At 48.7% G+C, this 16,775-nt stretch overlaps 7 protein-coding genes across 7 annotated transcripts; 3 read left to right on the forward strand and 4 right to left on the reverse strand.

The window, feature by feature from the left end:
• Positions 1-322: 322 nt before the first annotated feature.
• Positions 323-2,048, forward strand: CNBA1150 (hypothetical protein; the record flags this gene model as incomplete). Its single annotated transcript, XM_773020.1, has 10 exons — positions 323-375; positions 460-543; positions 636-640; positions 709-804; positions 856-955; positions 1,039-1,091; positions 1,159-1,403; positions 1,489-1,629; positions 1,705-1,771; positions 1,846-2,048. 10 exons carry the CDS (start codon positions 323-325, stop codon positions 2,046-2,048), a joined length of 1,047 nt encoding a protein of 348 aa, XP_778113.1.
• A 362-nt stretch (positions 2,049-2,410) lies between these two features.
• Positions 2,411-4,516, reverse strand: CNBA1160 (hypothetical protein; the record flags this gene model as incomplete). The annotated part of the gene is made up of 4 exons (XM_773021.1): positions 2,411-2,551; positions 2,619-4,067; positions 4,130-4,215; positions 4,282-4,516. The coding sequence occupies 4 exons, from the start codon at positions 4,514-4,516 to the stop codon at positions 2,411-2,413; spliced, it is 1,911 nt and encodes a 636-aa protein (XP_778114.1).
• A 1,372-nt stretch (positions 4,517-5,888) lies between these two features.
• On the forward strand, positions 5,889-6,743 carry CNBA1170 (hypothetical protein; the record flags this gene model as incomplete). The annotated part of the gene is made up of 5 exons (XM_773022.1): positions 5,889-5,942; positions 6,126-6,191; positions 6,330-6,356; positions 6,470-6,604; positions 6,681-6,743. The coding sequence occupies 5 exons, from the start codon at positions 5,889-5,891 to the stop codon at positions 6,741-6,743; spliced, it is 345 nt and encodes a 114-aa protein (XP_778115.1).
• A 747-nt stretch (positions 6,744-7,490) lies between these two features.
• On the reverse strand, positions 7,491-10,096 carry CNBA1180 (hypothetical protein; the record flags this gene model as incomplete). Its single annotated transcript, XM_773023.1, has 7 exons — positions 7,491-7,556; positions 7,632-8,081; positions 8,139-8,816; positions 8,870-9,173; positions 9,222-9,373; positions 9,423-9,890; positions 9,938-10,096. 7 exons carry the CDS (start codon positions 10,094-10,096, stop codon positions 7,491-7,493), a joined length of 2,277 nt encoding a protein of 758 aa, XP_778116.1.
• A 247-nt stretch (positions 10,097-10,343) lies between these two features.
• Positions 10,344-10,868, forward strand: CNBA1190 (hypothetical protein; the record flags this gene model as incomplete). The annotated part of the gene is made up of 3 exons (XM_773024.1): positions 10,344-10,506; positions 10,567-10,746; positions 10,804-10,868. The coding sequence occupies 3 exons, from the start codon at positions 10,344-10,346 to the stop codon at positions 10,866-10,868; spliced, it is 408 nt and encodes a 135-aa protein (XP_778117.1).
• A 151-nt stretch (positions 10,869-11,019) lies between these two features.
• Positions 11,020-14,722, reverse strand: CNBA1200 (hypothetical protein; the record flags this gene model as incomplete). The annotated part of the gene is made up of 13 exons (XM_773025.1): positions 11,020-11,175; positions 11,249-11,769; positions 11,829-12,009; positions 12,060-12,658; positions 12,706-13,459; positions 13,509-13,606; positions 13,659-13,791; positions 13,845-14,266; positions 14,340-14,405; positions 14,458-14,477; positions 14,530-14,551; positions 14,614-14,619; positions 14,677-14,722. 13 exons carry the CDS (start codon positions 14,720-14,722, stop codon positions 11,020-11,022), a joined length of 3,024 nt encoding a protein of 1,007 aa, XP_778118.1.
• Positions 14,723-15,283: 561 nt separating this feature from the next.
• CNBA1210 (hypothetical protein) lies at positions 15,284-16,604 on the reverse strand (the record flags this gene model as incomplete). Its single annotated transcript, XM_773026.1, has 7 exons — positions 15,284-15,368; positions 15,423-15,500; positions 15,552-15,573; positions 15,628-15,791; positions 15,850-16,110; positions 16,181-16,302; positions 16,362-16,604. 7 exons carry the CDS (start codon positions 16,602-16,604, stop codon positions 15,284-15,286), a joined length of 975 nt encoding a protein of 324 aa, XP_778119.1.
• Between the last annotated feature and the right edge of the window lie 171 nt (positions 16,605-16,775).

The raw sequence follows: 16,775 nt of genomic DNA on the forward strand, positions 1-16,775 counted from the left end.
GGTGGGAGTGCTCAGCGGATACGTGGATAAGTTTTGACCAGAGCCTCAGGGGAATCTGAGTGTAAGGTGTAGTAATTCAACCAGAAAGCAGCATTGGAATAAATATAACAGTGTGATACAGAGTTGGAATCCACCACCTCTACCCGGTTATACGGTGTACCGGCTCGCATCCACTTACGAGACATTAAATATGACCACGCACTGTATGAATCCCTCAATCACAAATCTATGCATCTTTCTTTGCATTCGTCCTGCACTTATGTTTGCAGTCCGTTCGCTACCCGAAATACAATTACAACGGTACTCGACAAGAAGTCCAACGATGATGAAGGCCTTTCAAATAACCGAGCTTGTTCATCCGAGCAAGGTCAATGTGTGGGTCGTTTTGTTTCAAGGTTTTGCATTTCACGCCAGGATGAAGAAGGAATTGACATGGATGGTGTTGTCATGATCACATAGATCTCAAATAGAACCACCTAAACCTGATGCTGAAAAAGGGGAGGTATTGGTTGACGTTCATGCAGCCGCCTTGAACTTCTTCGAGTGAGTCGTCATAATAGTCTGTCAAACGGAAATCCCCCCTTTGAAGCTGAAGGCATACTTTCAGTATCTTGCAATCGCAAGGCAAATATCAGAGCAAGTCTGCATACACGCTACAAGGCTGCTGCTATGGCTGCGCTATAGGGGATAACACTGATTGAGTAATAGCTAAACCGCCTTTACCGTTCATCTTGGGCGCAGAGCTTGCAGGAACGATCTCCAAGTCCTCGCCCATTCCACCAGGATGCCCTTACAAGCCAGGAGGTGAGAGATAGGCTGATCATAAGAGGAAAAGGTCCTAATATAATGACTCAGATCGGGTGTTTGGTATAACTCAAGGAGCCTTCGCTGAGCAAGCTGTTGCAGAGTGGAAGAGGCTGTTGCCAGTTCCCAAGAATCTTTCGCTCGCAGAAGCGTCTACGGTACCATTGCGAGTATTTTCCAGCTGAGCAACCTAGTATCTGTAAGGCAAAATCATTGAGGCTAATGTCTGTATAGGACGGCAACGACGAGCTACCTTGCCATTGTCAATCGAGCCCAAGCCAAAGCAGGTGAGATACGTCGTTCACTCTTTCTCTGTTACTACCACTTACGCTCGGCTTTGCCCTTGTGCTATAGGCGAATGGGTTTTGGTACATGGTGCCGCCGGTGGTGTCGGCATAGCTGCTTGTCAGATTGCCAAATGCAAGTGGATTTGGGTCAAACCAAGGCGATCTCTGAAGCGACCAGCCCGACTGACTTTTTCTTCTGTAGCTTTGGGATGCAAGGTCATAGCGGCCGCTTCTTCAGAGGCCAAGCGACAGTTTTGCAAAGATCATGGAGGGGTGGACGAGGTGGTGGACTACACCAAAGAAGGTTGGCAAGTAAGTGTCCATTTGTCATCCTCTTACCTCGGCAGGATAAACCAAAAAAAAAAAAACAAGTGCTGATCATTTGGACGATCGATAGAACGACGTCAAGAAGATAACCGGTGGCAAAGGGGTGGATGTCGTATTCGATCCTGTTGGTATGATCGTACCCAGCCTGAAGTGTGTCAACTTCAATGCTAGGATACTCGTCGTTGGCTTTGCTGGTGGGACTATCGAAAAGGTCTGGTGTGGTCTTCTTCTTCTTATTAGGAGGCTGCCTGTCCCAGATGGCCAAGTACTAACACCAGCCCCGTAGATTCCTGCCAATCTGCTCCTTTTAAAGCAGGCTAGTGCCGTCGGCGTCTACTGGGGCGCCACCGAACGTAAGCCTTTCTTTTCGTCTCCTCCTTCGTCTTCTCCTCCTTCTATCCGCTATTTACAATCCAAACTTGTACAGTGCGCGAACCCGAAACTGCCAAGCAGATAAGCTCCTCGGTCCTCAAACTCCTCTCTACAGGCGACATCCGTCCCATCGTTCATTCAACACCTTACAAAGGTGTTGAGGGCGTTGTCCAAGGTTTGAAAGATATTGAAGAGAGAAAGGTATGGGGTAAAGGAGTCGTCATCATCCGTGAGGAAGAGACCAAAGCGAAGCTTTAAGTGGGACTGATGCGTGGAAAGAATGAGAGGCAGACTGAATAAATGCCCCAAAAAATGACATTAAATATGGATATCATGATTGTACGTGCGTGTTAAGGGTAAGAGAAAGACTCGGTAGATGAAATAAGAATGAACGATATTATGTACCAAAAATCAAGTTGTGTGTTGATGATGCTATGGACATGCTAGGTGAGAGTGTCCGCTGATACAAGATAAGTTGTTAGGTATGGCTTTTCTGTGGCCGTCGTTTTTTATTGACCCGGCTTCAGCATGTGTCATCCGCTTTTTATGATGGACGCGCAGCTTTTAAGATTACAATGGAAGCAACGGAAAGAAGGGCAAGAAGGAGAAAAAAAGAAATACTAGATCAAAGTACACTCGCCAAACTTGCGCTTGTACAACGACAACTCGCTTTGGAGATTCGAAACAAGGCTGTCTCGCTCTTCAAGTTGTACTTGTAGTTTCAATGTCGTCTCGTTCGCAGACTCAAGGTCAGCTGCCATCTGCCCAATGGTACCGTCAGTATCTTGCTCAATTAAAGAATTCGAAAAGGGGAATCAAAGAGCTCACTTTCTCCGCCATCTGCTTCTTCTTCCACCTAAACTTTTTCTGCGCAACCGCATTTTGCTCTCTCCTTCTCTCCCTATTCCTTCTTTGCTCCTTTTGCCTCACTTTCCCATCATTCCTACCCGTACTCTCAACCGTAACCGTATTGCCGCTGGTACAGTCCTTGAGCACTCCATTTTCTCTCTCTGCATCCCAAGACGATGTCGACATTGGGTTGCAAGTTGACGTCGAGGTCAAAATTCGGGCGCGTTTTGTGCTGCTGGTAGGCGTATAGTTTGAAGACGACGGGGTAACGTTCTCGGAACTGACAGAGTTGAGTGGTGAGCCGCTAGGTGTGGAATAAAAAGGTGGGATTTGGAGACGAAGCTTGGCAGAGAGGTTTTCCCCGTTTTCATCTTCGCCTATATTTTCCCTGCTGCCCACGCCACCATGAACAAGTGCACGGCCAGGCTCATGCCCACGATCGCTCATGTCTGACAACTCAAAGCCATCATCCTCATATTCAGAGGGCGCACTACTAGAAGAAGACGAGTTGGATGTACTATCGAGCTCGTTCTCAAACGCGGCTTTGGGGGTAATGGGGCTTTGAGATGATTGGTGGGAATTTGAGCGGTAGGTGGTGATGTTGAGATGAGAAGTGATAGACCAGGTAGATGGAGTTGAACGCGTGAGAGGATGGTTGTTAATGACCGGAGTGGGTGATGCGCTTGGTATGATACCTTTGATCGGATGACAGCTAGGCGGGCTACTTGGTGCGGAGCCAATAGAACACTTGTTCCCCAAAGAGGACGACTCTTTAGCCTTGGTTTGAGGCCCATTGCACTTTTTCTCGGTACCCAAAGCACGAGTCACTGCATGATTCTTCTGTGCCGTGGGCGGTTCAGTATCGTGCGTGATGAACCTGTAAGACCTCTGACGCGGTTTCGCTTCCGAGTTGATGGGCCGGAGAGGTGGAGGGTAAAGGGTATTCGCTTGAAGAAAAGGAGGTGCGTACGCCTGGGATGTACCATGCACATTATCTCCCCAGCCAGGTGGAGGGCGAGCTGGTCTGTCAAACTCTGATCCGCTCGAGTAAGCCCCACGACTGATAGATCTCGATTTCGCATAAACGCTGGGAGGAGTCAGCGTCCGAGGAGGTTGGAGGAGACGCTGCGCATCTTCATGCCATCCATGAATTGACCACTCTGGGTACGTCTTGTCAAGCTGAAGACCTTGGAGTGGGTAACGCCTATGAAGTTGGGTTTGAGGGTGTGGCTGTGGCATAGGCTGTTCAGCGGGCGCTTTTCCTCGACAAGTAGGTCTGGAAGTGGGTGCGGCAGGTGCGATGTTGCAGCATGAAGATTGGGCCTGGGATGAGGATGAAGGCCGGCGCGAAGAGTCTGCACGGGTATACCGACGGACATTGTACTCAAGAGCCACGTGTTGGTCGGGGACCAGGGGGTGGACTGGGGCCTACAGTTTGAGATTTAAGTAGTTGGTCATGCCCGGCCGATCTAAGCCGGCGTAGTACTTACCTCGATCGGGCGGTACACTGCACGAGTCCGCGGTAGCATGACTGGCGCACCGGTATTCTTGGGCGAGAGGGTAGCAGGAGACCAGCCTTTGACCGACGGCTGACCCGATGTAGCCTGATTTCTCGACGGCAGCTTCTGCGCCGAGGACTTACTAGCTGGTACGGGCGCAGATGCGGCAGGCAGCAGGCTAGATATGGGCGGGAGGGTGATGGAGGAACGGCGGGTGTGTTGGGGACGGTGGGAGGCATCTGCCAACGCTGCGTCTGCAAGGGAGTGCAGGCTGACTGTCGTCCTCCTCCGTCCGGCTGCCGGCGGGGGGGGCTGCTCCGTGGCACCTGGGGCGGCTGACAGCGGGGATGCCGGAGGGTCAATAGCCTGAGAGAGCATCACGTGCTTGGCGGGTGTGTTAGTAAGGAGCGAAGGGCGGCGGTCGAACAGCGACGTTCCCCGTCCTCTTATAGCACCGCCCCCATCCCCATTGACGCCCGCTTGCATAAGAACACTTCCTCTCTGATGCGCGATCGTGATCCTGATGCTGCATGCCGCTGCCCATCACTGATCCCCGCCTAGTTTCTCCAGGGCCGCCACCCACTCCTTTCCTCTCGTGTCTCGCCTCGTCGTCAGGCAGCTTCTTTCTGCCGCTTCCCATTCCCCGTCCGCACACCGGGCCCCTTGTCGACGATCCTTCCTATCTGCGCGCGTCCCAACCCATGTATGCCGTGGTTCTTTTCGTTTTGTCTGGTTCGCATCACTACCGCCCGCCAGTGTCAAGGGACACTCTGGAATCAGGGTCCGTAACTTCCGAAAGGACCCTTCCGGCACTAGCATCTAGCGTCATCTTGTCTTATTTACGCCCTCGGTGAGACCAGCCAGGCGTCCGAGTAGAGCTGTCAATCGATCATCGGCCACGGGGGGAAGGTAGCAAATGCAGGAAAGCTGGCTCGACTGTCAAGCTGGCGAAAGCCAGATGATGATAGGTGAAGGCGAACATAAAGGGTGAAGAGAGCGTCAGCCACACGTCACATGACTACTCACAAACTGATGCCGCATTGTATATCTCATCCCGCCTCGATCCTTGCAGTGTCAGCATCACACAACCAGCTTTTACTTTTGTAAATTTGTAAACTCTGCTACCTGTTGGGCCATAAGCTTCTACCCCAGCACTCTCGAAATCTCCGATCCGCACGTTTCGCATCAACCATACGCAATCAAGCCATCAACAGGCCTTTTCGTTCGTCGTTCATTACTCGTTGGTCTGTGTTTTTGTTCGTTCGGGCCTCTGCACATTTCTTTGGGACCGGCGCACGCAACGGATCCCCCACCCGAGACATCACTGATCCCCCACCCTTTAGAAAAGTCTGAGCGGACCCCTGTCCATGTTCCAGAGTCGACAGATGACACGGCCGGTCAGCGATAAGGATGTTGGACGTTGGGCTTTAGGAAAGGGCGCGTTGCAAGTGATGATTGCTCAGGGATGAGACATGCGCGTTTCAGACAGGTGTTTATACAGCTGCCACAATGACTCTGACAAGACAACGAGAAGCCAGTCTCGAGAGGCTGAACCAGGCTCCGGTATGTCACTGACGGAGATCTGACCCCTATTCCGATCAATTACCATGACGCAATGACTTGTCGCGTCGTGGAGTATTATTGACGCGAAGTCCAGTCATCCACTCGCTCACACAGGGTCCGTCTGTCGGTATAAACGCCACCTTCAGCGTTCAACCATCCGCCTTCTCTTGATTCTCCCACAGACATCATGCCCCCTTCAAAACGTTCAAAGCGCGCGGTTTCTGACGAAGCTTCTGACGAGGTACGTACATTATCAGCCCATTTGCGATACATCCGTCCGTGAAACTCGACAACCAACCGTAATTCCACAAATCGCCCACTCCGTTCAACTTTTCCCGGTGTCGCATTCCGCGCATAGTCCTAAAAGAAAAAGGGCTGCCCCCGAAGAAGCGCTTGCAAATGGTGGACTATTACATTTGGCAAGATCGCTGACGGAAGGAACCAGTCCCGAGAAGAGAAGCCCGCAATTATCTCTGAGCCCAAGGCCAAAGTAAGTGCATACACTGTCAAGAGGCGTGAATATCGGAAAGGCTCAAGGAGGACCAAAACCTGATTTCGGGGGGGTAACTAGAAAGCAAAAGCTTCAGAGCTTACCGAATCGTCCGGAGAAGGCGCTGAAATCGAAAAGAATGATGATGGCGAAGAATTCTTCAAGGTACGTTTCGATGCTGCCTGCGCACTCTACTATCAGCGCAGCTTTACATCTCGAGTCATGCAATGGCTTTGCGTCGGGATTGCGTGTCTAACGCCTCTCACCCTTTCTGCTAGCTTTCAGAGTATCGACGCCTCACCGTTCGCACATTCAAGGGCAAAACGCTCGTTGACATCCGAGAGATGTACAAGGACAAGTCGTCTGGAGCACTCAAGCCCGGATCCAAAGGTATCAGCCTGACCGCAGAGCAGGTTCGTGTTTGTTTTGCCTTTGCCTTTTCCACTCAATGATTCCATCATGTCTGCATTGCTGACCCGTGTGAGATAGTGGGAGATACTGAGGAATAATATCCAAAATGTGGATGAGATGGTCAAAAAGGTCCAAAAGTGAAAGAAAAGGCAGTTGTCTTGTTACATTGTTGTCCAATATGTAAAAGTATAATCGTCTTGTAGCAGATTTCACGCCCCAAGACAGACTATCTGTCCCGTTTTATATCCCTGGCTGACAATACTCGTCTCTTTCCAGTGTTATCTTACTCTCACCTTTTTTCACCTTGAACCTGATCCCTAATCATCTTTTGGTGATCATTTTCCACATGATAATGTGGCTTGAGATCCTGCTTAGATGATCTGAAACGATAAGGATTCAGGGCGGGGCATTATTGTATTCTGTGCTTTATGACGCAGTGTTGTGCAAAGTACGAGTGATGACAAACAGGGAGGGAAGACCATGGCACAGGTCGGGGATGGCATCAAAGGCAGGTCTGCTGCTTCACTCAAGTAGATGGTCACCCCTCTATAACTTACAGCTGCTTTAAAGCGTGTTCTTTTGCACTCGGTCGCCTTGTACGACCAAAAGAAAACAGAGTCAACGCAAGCCACAATGTTATACTGAATGGTCGTCCGGCCACCGACAGTCTATCGGCCTTACCCACTACAGTGCGTGCAGAGACAGCGACTTTTGCATACATACAATCATTACGCCAATAAACAAATAACCTTGCGTACTTTACATGGCCAGCAATGCGAATATATTCTATCTTTCAGAATCAAGCCCTTTTTTCCCCACACCAGATGTCGACTTGAAACACAGTTTCCCCCGGCTCACATCTCAGTCCCAAGACAGTTCATGTCAATGCTACATGCAAAGGACAGTCATCTCCTGTGAGATGGAGGACCAATCGCCATTCCTCCTCGCATTCGTCTACAGGTAATGAATTCAGCATTTTTGTAAATAATTTCAATTTTATCCAAAGAAAGGGATAAAAGGAATGCTCACGTTCACCACGATGATTCTCTGATCATCAATCATTATACCATTTGCCCATCCTCCATATTCTCTCCACACTTCACGGTAAGGTAATTCGCTCCGCACATCCTCCTCAAAAATAGATTTCTTTGACAAAATAGTAGGGCTAGTGACGACTCGAGACTTCCACCCTTTTCCTTCAGTGAAGGGAGGGACAAATGTCTCACCACAGACAGTCCGTCTACGAGGAGGATCAACATCATCCGATTCAGGGTAAGGTTCTTGACGAGAAAGTTCTTTGGATATAGTGTATGGGTTGAAGTCGTATAGAAGGATGTGCGATTTTTCGGGCCGGTATGGGTAATGCCCATCGAGGGTCGGCTGGTCGTCTTCTGGTGGTTCATCGAGATCGTATTCTGCAAATGGCGACTTGTCTTCCGACAAAATGGAGATGTATCGGTAGCCCGAGCATGAGCAAACCTTGAAGTTGCCCTGTCAGTCTCACATGATAAAAAAAACTTAAAAAAAAAAACTTACCCAGCTACGGATAGTCATTATTCTGTCCACCATCCTAGCCTCCTTTTCACCCCACTCATCCCATGTAAAGGTCTGCTGAACATCCCTCACACCCATCTTGAGGACACTGCCCGATTCCCATGCCTGTCCTAATCTCTTTTCACCTTCTTGACCCAGCTTCACCAACGTCTCTCTACGGACAAAGACTTCAAAAGGCCAGTTGCGCACAACATCCCGGGTGTTGGGGTTCATAGGAATACGCTCTTGAAGACGATAATCAAAGACAAGAATACCTTTTAAAGGGTCCTGAGTAAACGGTTTGTGCTTGAGAAGCGTGTATTCCACTTCATCATCCTTTGTCTGTCCAGAACGCGGAGGATAAGCAGGATCAGGTCGAACGTCAAACTCTGTCACCCTAACATCTTCCTGTAGGGTTGGCATTTCCAGAACTGCGACGCATACCGGACGAGGTGTGGTGTCATCCATGATCTCGCTCTGAAGCGGTTGGACGGGAATCACAGATCGTTTAGGGTCGGAAAGGATGGAATATATTTGTATGGTTGGCCGATGTTCGTCTCGTTTCCAAGGGAATGCGGGACCACCTGATGGGATGCTAGACATTGTGCTGGTTACCATGAAGGTCGTGGGTGACAACATGGCAAATGATGAAAACCATTGCTTTTCGGTGAACGGGAGACGCTAACGTAAAGTTTTTAGTGACTAGGTTAGTACGTTATAACGAAACTACTCACTGAGAGCACACGTCCAGACTTCCAATTCCAAACAACGATTTCTTCTTCCTGGGTCCTATGGCCAAGCACTTCAGGATCAATGTTCAAAGCATCCAGAATCCAGACTGGAATGTATTTGGCAACCAATACCGCCAGAGTATCGCCCATAACTTGGAGAAGCTGTCGTGTACGCGGAAGAGTTTGAGTAACGGGCGGGAAATCAAGCGTTGGCAATGAAGCGAGGGGATGTGGAGTGAAGGAAGACATGGTAAGAAGGTGGTATCGATGAGTTGGGAGAGGTCGGGAAGGGTCAGAGGGAGCAGGACTAAATCATACTTAGATCGTAATCATTGTGGATAATACAAATACTCACTTATACTCGCTTACTACAATAAGGTCTTGGCTAGGATCCATAGTCAAGTCTGCTATAGACATAGGAAGTTTATGCCCTTTGACAGAGATTGGAGGGTCTTCCAGATCCGGATCATCAGCAGACGGCAAAGGAATGAGCCTGATCGTGTCTGGCTGTTTCCTCTTGTCAGTAAATTGATCAGCGCGTTGATACAGAACATACCCTTCTTTCTTCGTCGTCCGTAGAGGTATCATTGCATAGCAAGAAAATGCCTTCTTGCAGCTCGTACACTCCCTCCTGGCCTTGAACTTTAAAGGTTCGCTTCTCTTTGAATTCCATTGTCTCCCATCTTTCTTCACGGTCCCTTAGTCTCCTGTTCTTTGCAGCCAAACTGCCAACATGGTCAAAAGGAGAAACCTCCGGAGGTTGCTTCGGCCAAGGGGCAAGAGAGACGGACGGAATGGTAGAACGAAGATTACCAGTGTGTGGCGAACGGAAGGCAATGGGGACGGTTGTGAGGGCAGCCTCGGGCGAGGAAGGCGGAGATGACATGGCAGACAATGGTTCCTCTTCTACCGGCTCGACGGCTTTGAGAACGCGAGGGTAGTCCAGATACGCAGAGGTTTCAAGTATAGCCAGATATTGAAGCTGGGCTGAAGCGGCATAGATATCTCTGAGAGCGGAACATGTCTATTAAAGGTTAGAAAAGCCCTCGTTCACATCGATCTAGAACTTACCCTGGCCAATTTAGACCGTCCAGGTAAAGATAGGGCAAGGAATATCTGCTCGAGGATTTCGTGCGGCAAGCCAAGGAGGGGAGGCTGTTCTATTGAGATAGAAGACATGGCAGAACTCCTCCTGTGGGGCTTGGGTTTGGTAATAATGCTACTAGACATGGTGTGTTGTTGCGCCTGGCAATAATGAGCTGGAGAGAATGAAAAAAATGGGCGAATGCCGCAGACGAAACGGACAATGTGAGGCTTCCTTCGCTCAGGACCAGTCGTCATACCTAGCAGCCTTCGGGGGGTTGATTACGTAAACTAGATCTGCTGTTCTCTTTCCTTATGAGCAGCCGACAGCGTGCAACTTCTGTATCGCACATCTACCCTTTCGTCATTATCCGCCCGGGGTAAATCCAAAATAATGAACAAGACCACTGATCAGGCAGCGTCCTCAAATCTCAACAAGAAGTCCTCAGTTTACGTCTCAGGCTTTGCTCCAGAGGTCGACGAGGAACAACTCTTACAAGCCTTTGTTACTTTTGGAGATATCATCGAGATTAAGATTCCTCATGAGCCTCATGACCGTATGTTCTATTTACCAATAATATAAATGCAGCCTGATGCTAACGTGATTATCATGACAGCTAAAAAACACCGCGGTTACGCGTTCATAACGTTCTCCTCCGCTGCCGATGCTCAAGAAGCCATTGACAATTATGATCTTAACCAATTACCGGGGTATCAAGGAAGCGGTAAATTCTTGAAATGCAGCTTGGCTCAACCTAGCAAGTATGTGGATGAGAGTGGAAGGAATGATCGAGCAAGTGAGTGGAGCCTTTTTCGTTCAAAATCAGGCAAGAAGACTAACTTGATCGTTGCAGTTTGGGAGACAGAGGAATGGAAAGCGGAACATGCTGGAGAACGGCCAGAGGAAGCTACCGAATAAGGATAATACCATGTATAATAATACCACTGTTGTACATCCACCATGTTCGTGAGAAATACAGAATCACACTGCATCACTGCTAGGTTTTGTTAAAGACAATGCTCTACATGGAACTTCTTATTTCTTCGCATCTTTCCCTTCTATTGGCACTTTAGATGTGCACCAACACATAGGGCACCTCGACATCCTCGTCATTCTCATCATTAACCATAACCTCCACCAATAAGTTCTTGACATGAGGAGGGATTGGCTTCTTGCCGACGTGTTCGACAAGCTCGCTCATGCGCATCCTCATTCGGTCGGCAGCCTAAGCGTTAATATTAGCTATGTCATTACGAGAATCATCAGTCGGAGCGTCTACTCGCCTTCTTAGAAGGGACGAAAGAGGACCACAACATGGAAACACCCTGAGAAACCATCTGTACTTCCAACTTGTGGTTCTCCTGGAACCATTCCAGGAATTGCTGCAACGTAGGATTGCCCTCGATCTCAAACCTGTCCCACAAGGTCCACTCAGTCTCGCCATACTTTTGCTTCGCCGCCGCAATAGGCTCAGAGAAACCGAAGAAGGGCAAAGCCAAATTCACGAAACCGTTCTTGTAGTCCTCAAGCTTGTTTTTGCCGTCAATCAACTTGTAAAGTTCCAAGCAAACCAAACCAACAGCGAGAGCAGTGGTTGTAGCAATGGCAGGGATAATCTTTCCCGCGATGAGTTTGGTCTTATGCCTGTCGGCAAGGGTGATGCCATAATTTCGGGCACGCAAGTTGGAAGCGGCGGTGATGAAGTCAATGTGGTGATTAGAGTCATCATCCTTCTCGAAGTCAACAGGTTGAAGTCGGAAACCAGCGAGGGAAGCAGGAGGGGGAAGAGAAGAAACAATAGCTTCAATGTCATCTTCATCTATATCTCACCAGTTAGCGCAATCTTTTGCCATTGATATGAGAACTTGCCATCGTTACCGTTGTTTTCAACAGGTTCATTTTCATTGATCTGGATCTTGACACCGCTCTTAGGAGTGAACTCGGGGACGTTCATAGACTCGACCACCTTTCGGAATAAAGCAGGGTCTCGCTCGCCCTTGAGACCGTAGTTGAAAGCGTGAAGGTTGGCAGCGGCGATGAGGTACTCCATATCAAGAGGCTATACTAGAATTAGATCTATTATCCGCTCAAATAAGCTCCAGGACCTACATCGTCAATGTTGAAGGCAAGAGCGGTGGGAGCCCTCTTGGGTCCGGACCAGAAGGGAGTGCCGTTGGCGTTAACTTGGTCCTTGGGCAAGTTGAACAACAACTGCTTGATCTCATTTACATAGTTGTTCTCATATTGTAACCTGGCCCACATGATACACTCCTCGAAAGACATGGGCCTCTCCTTCACAAGGTATTTCTCAATCTGTTTGAGATGCTCGTGGTGCTGGCCAGAAGACTTGAGGGTGGTCTCGACAAAATCTGGTTGAGAAAGATAAAGGTTGACAGTAGTAGGAGGATTGACGAAGAAAGAATCGAACGCTTCTCGGGCCCATTGGATGGTGTGCTCAATGGCATTCGGGAAGTTCTTGACGGTACAAGAGGGAATAGACTTCTCAGGAGGGTCCTGGGAAGATGAATATGACTCGGTGAGGTGAGGAACAACGACCTGAGTATTGGCCTTGGTACCAAGAGTACCAGACTCAAGGAGAGGCTTGCAGTAGAACACACATCGTCGGTCCATGTACTGACGCGCTGACACGTTATCGAGGGCATTGGTGACGCCATCAAGATTGGCGAAGAATTCATCACCATAGACATCTGCCGTTGGTCAGCACTGCCCAAGCCATTCACATGGATATACTCACTTTCAGTCTCGGGGCCGACCCTGTCATCGTGAGCAATGATCTTGCCCTTCAAATTGGGGTTCATGTCCGCAACGGCAGCAGCCGCACTTTCAGCCTTGAACTTGCCCACATCCTTGGCTCTGAACAAGAACTGTCGGTTCAAGTTACTCTTTTCAATGGTGTCCAGGTCGGTAACATGAATGATACCGTTGGGACCAGTGGCAAGGCCCATCATGCTCCAATTCTTCAACATCTCACAACCGATAGCACCCGAACCGACAAGGAACTCGCGAGTGTTGGAAATCTTTTCCTGAAAGGCCTTACCGAAGACGGCGATTTGCCCGTCGTATCGAGATCCAAGAGGCTGGACGTCAGCCTCAGAAGGAAGGGTAGCAGGGAGAGACTCGAGTGAGTCAAAGTACATGTTTTGTTGCATGGGGTGGAATTTGGCGGAACAAGCCTTGAGGACTTCTTGAGCGACGAAACCACCAATGACAGCAACCATAGGGGAAAGGTCTCCAGTAGCTTGGTAAGAAAGCTCGGTGAGAATCTTCTCGTCAAGGACGTCTTCGCCTCCAGCAGCAGAGTGGATCTCCTTAGCGAGAGAAATGACTTGCTCGGCGTCGGCGGCGTTACGAGGTCGAGGAAGATGACCGGCCTTTTCGTAAAATGCAGAAAGAGCCTGGAAACCAACGTGCAAGGCAGCGGGTCGGTCCCATTTGGCAAAGTCGGTGATGAAGAACTCGGGGTTAGTGAGGGACTCTTTAAGGGTTTTCTGTACATCGGATTAGCAATGTCATTTAATTTATGCGCACATCACTAACAAATTGAAGAATCTTGGGCATCTTCACTTGGGTGAAGAGACCGCCAGATTTGTACTTGCCCAACCCACGGGTGTCGCCGATTGAGAAAGTGTAAGGACCTATCTAAATGTTAGCTTTTTTTTTGTCATCAAGGAACCCGACAACGCTCACCCTTGACAGAGATCTTTCTAGGCTCACAGCCGTTCAAACCCTCCATACCCTTAATCTCAGAGAAAGTGACAAAGTCGCCGTCTTCAAGTCCATGTCGCGTTTCGTCAAGACAGGTAACAATAGCATCCTCATCCTGTAGAGACTGGATGAGCAAATGTTTTTTGGGATCAGAAAATAGCGACCTACCTCGTCAATCTCGACAATCATTCCGCTTAGAGGGTTCTCTCCTGTAGGGTCGACACAAGCAAAATCCTTGCCAAAGTCGTTGAACACGCTACCGAATAGACCCCTCACATCCGCTGCGATAAAATAGATCCCCTTTTGCCTACAGTACTCGTCGATCTCTACTTGCTTCCTGACAGTGGCGTTGGTGAGTACAACAATCTGGTAAGGCTCGATCATTTCCGGTGTGATTTCGCCTGCTCCAGGGAGAATCTTGATAGGGACGTAAGAGTTGAGTTCGGCAAGTCGGGGAGCGGTGACTTCAGCTCGAGGTCGACCAATGTCCTCTTCACGAAGGAAGAATTGTGTACCGAGATCCGCGATTTCTACTGCAGAAGGGTCGTAGATGGTGACAGTCTTGACACCTGCCAAGGCAACGTTCTTGGCTATCAAATATATAAGCTTTTGTATCTTCAATGATTGCTCGCTGCAATGCAAGCCGCAAGCAAGATAGCTTACCAATCTCAACACCAAGGCCCTTCATGCCAACAATAAGAACGTTGGAAGTGGCCATCTTCTTCATCGCTACAGATAACATCAGGTTCAATCTCAGTTCATCCTTATCCGATGCCCTCACCTTCGTGGCCCAACACATAGCTAATCCGAAAGTTAATTCAACACTATTGGTACAGAAGAGATCATAACCCACAGTTGACGAGAGTACAAGCCCTCTGATCAGTCGCACCAGACTATCAGCACTTGTCTATGCATTGTATACCAAACTATTGCTTACCATCGACTAAAAGAGGGAAGTCACGTTAGCATGCATCAGAAGACGTATATGGCTTGAGCTTACTAGAGTCACCAGGGACGGCTTCGTCAACTTGCATAGGAGCTGCCATTGCTGCTTTGCTTCGTATTCCTTGTTTTCGTTCAAAGTGACAATAGGGATTCTTCCTCCAAAGGTCGTATCTAGTACACGGTGTAAGAAAGAAGAGGAATTTATATGAATGTATTTGAGATGGAATGCAAGAGAATACTGTGACTAAATGGAGAATCGGTGCATGAACGCGACGGTGAGCGGCGGTGAGCGGCGAAGATGCATGAAGAATGACTGCTGATGAGCGCGGAGATGACGATGACGTCCCATTTCAACAGATGATGAGACAATTTACTCAGCCAAGAGAAAATTCGCATCTACGTACATAAAGCCATGCACCCCCAGTATCCACACTAAAATAAACCGGCTGTCTTAACACGCATCTATATGTCAAGGAGAAAAATCTATGAAATGACATCGTACTACAATCTACAAGTGGTTTCGTCTTTCACGTATAGCGTCAAGTGGCAAAAACGTAAGATGGACAGAGGTAATGGGATTGAGAATCGAGCGGATAGATATTGGTCATTCAATCCAAGCAAAAAAAAAACCACCATCAGAGGGAGATAAAGCAATATGGGGGTTAAAAAAGGGTCAAGATAGCACTAAGAAGCGGCACAAGAAGGGCAACAGGTGTTATTGACAAAGTAGGGAAGGCAAAGCTGCTGCTGCAGATAGATATTAGCTGGGATGTCAAATTTACGTCGCAAGGAGCGGCTTACGATGCAGGCCGATCGGTAATTCTCACTGTCAACACAGCGACCAAACCGTCAATAGCAGGATAGCCGTCTTCCTCAACGCTACAAATAAATGTCAGACAGCGAATCTCAATGCCGTCAAAATAAACTTACGTCAAATAGTGATTGATACCATCTGCATTTTGTCGACATTAGCGCAAACCTGACCTTGTCATGATACACCACTTACCACTCGAGTTTTCCAATAATCCTGGGACGTACTCTACATCTGTCTGGTACGTATAATTGTTGTACGTCGCAGAACCAGACAGTGTAGAAGTATTTGAGAGAGTTCGGGTGTCGATGCTCTGACCAGTCAAATTACCGACAAGCTCGTCTCGGCCAATATTGTACCTGTTTCGCAGGCATGAGCAACCTCGTTCCAAACAACTTACAGGACAACAATGCTCACCCATTAACAACGATATCATGTCCTTCCGTCAAGGATTTTTCCACTGACACGGCCATAAAGTACGCGCCGGTTGTATTTTGAATCCAGTATCTCAAATGCAATCCTCCGTTGAATGTCTCCTGACACGTTCCAATGTACGGGTTGCCATAGTTGTATCTCAGTTCCTCAACTTCTGTCACATTCCCTTGATCGTCACCAAGGTTTGCTTGTTGGTCAGCACCTAAATGTTGACCCAAGCATTCTTCGCCGAGACCCGCCGAGCTGTCACAGAGTTAGCCTCAAGGCTTGGCGCGGATAAGATGCTTTTATATGTCGAAATAATTGAACATACAGCATATAGTTGAGGAAGCCACCATCATCGGCAGATTTGACGAGCACCTCGGCATCAGAATCGCCAGACAAAATTACGTTGAGTGGTTCACCCATACCAGCTGGATATGTACCATTCACGATCTAACCACAAGGTCAACGAGCTGCTGATAAGGCTTTTACAACTCGGGTCCGGCACTTACTGTCAACATATACCCTCCATTGTCTTCTGGATTTGTATAGCCACTCGCTCGCTTGCTCAAGGTAGTCGCCGATCCTAGCACCGCTCGCTCCACCGGATCTCGACCGACGTGATCTAAAATCACCGAAGCTTCGCTCGCGCCAGCCACATCTATCGGTGACGGTGAAGCTGAAGCCTGTGGGAGGAAAATGAGAAGGTGTGAAGCAAGGAAGAAGGCAGTGGCGGAGACTGATAAAGGGACCATTGTTCTAGGCGAGCAGTACACGTTGTTCGTTGCTTAAATTCTTCAATGTCGACGTGGATGAAGAGTGGAGATAGGTGAATCTATCGTCTATAAGTGGCTTGAACGAGGGTATCGGCGACAGTGGGAGCGTATACAACGATACTGGGGACGAAGAAGCAGGAAAAAATGGAA

This window comes from Cryptococcus neoformans, chromosome 1 (assembly GCF_000149385.1).
Source record: "Cryptococcus neoformans var. neoformans B-3501A chromosome 1, whole genome shotgun sequence".
Taxonomy (NCBI): domain Eukaryota; kingdom Fungi; phylum Basidiomycota; class Tremellomycetes; order Tremellales; family Cryptococcaceae; genus Cryptococcus; species Cryptococcus deneoformans.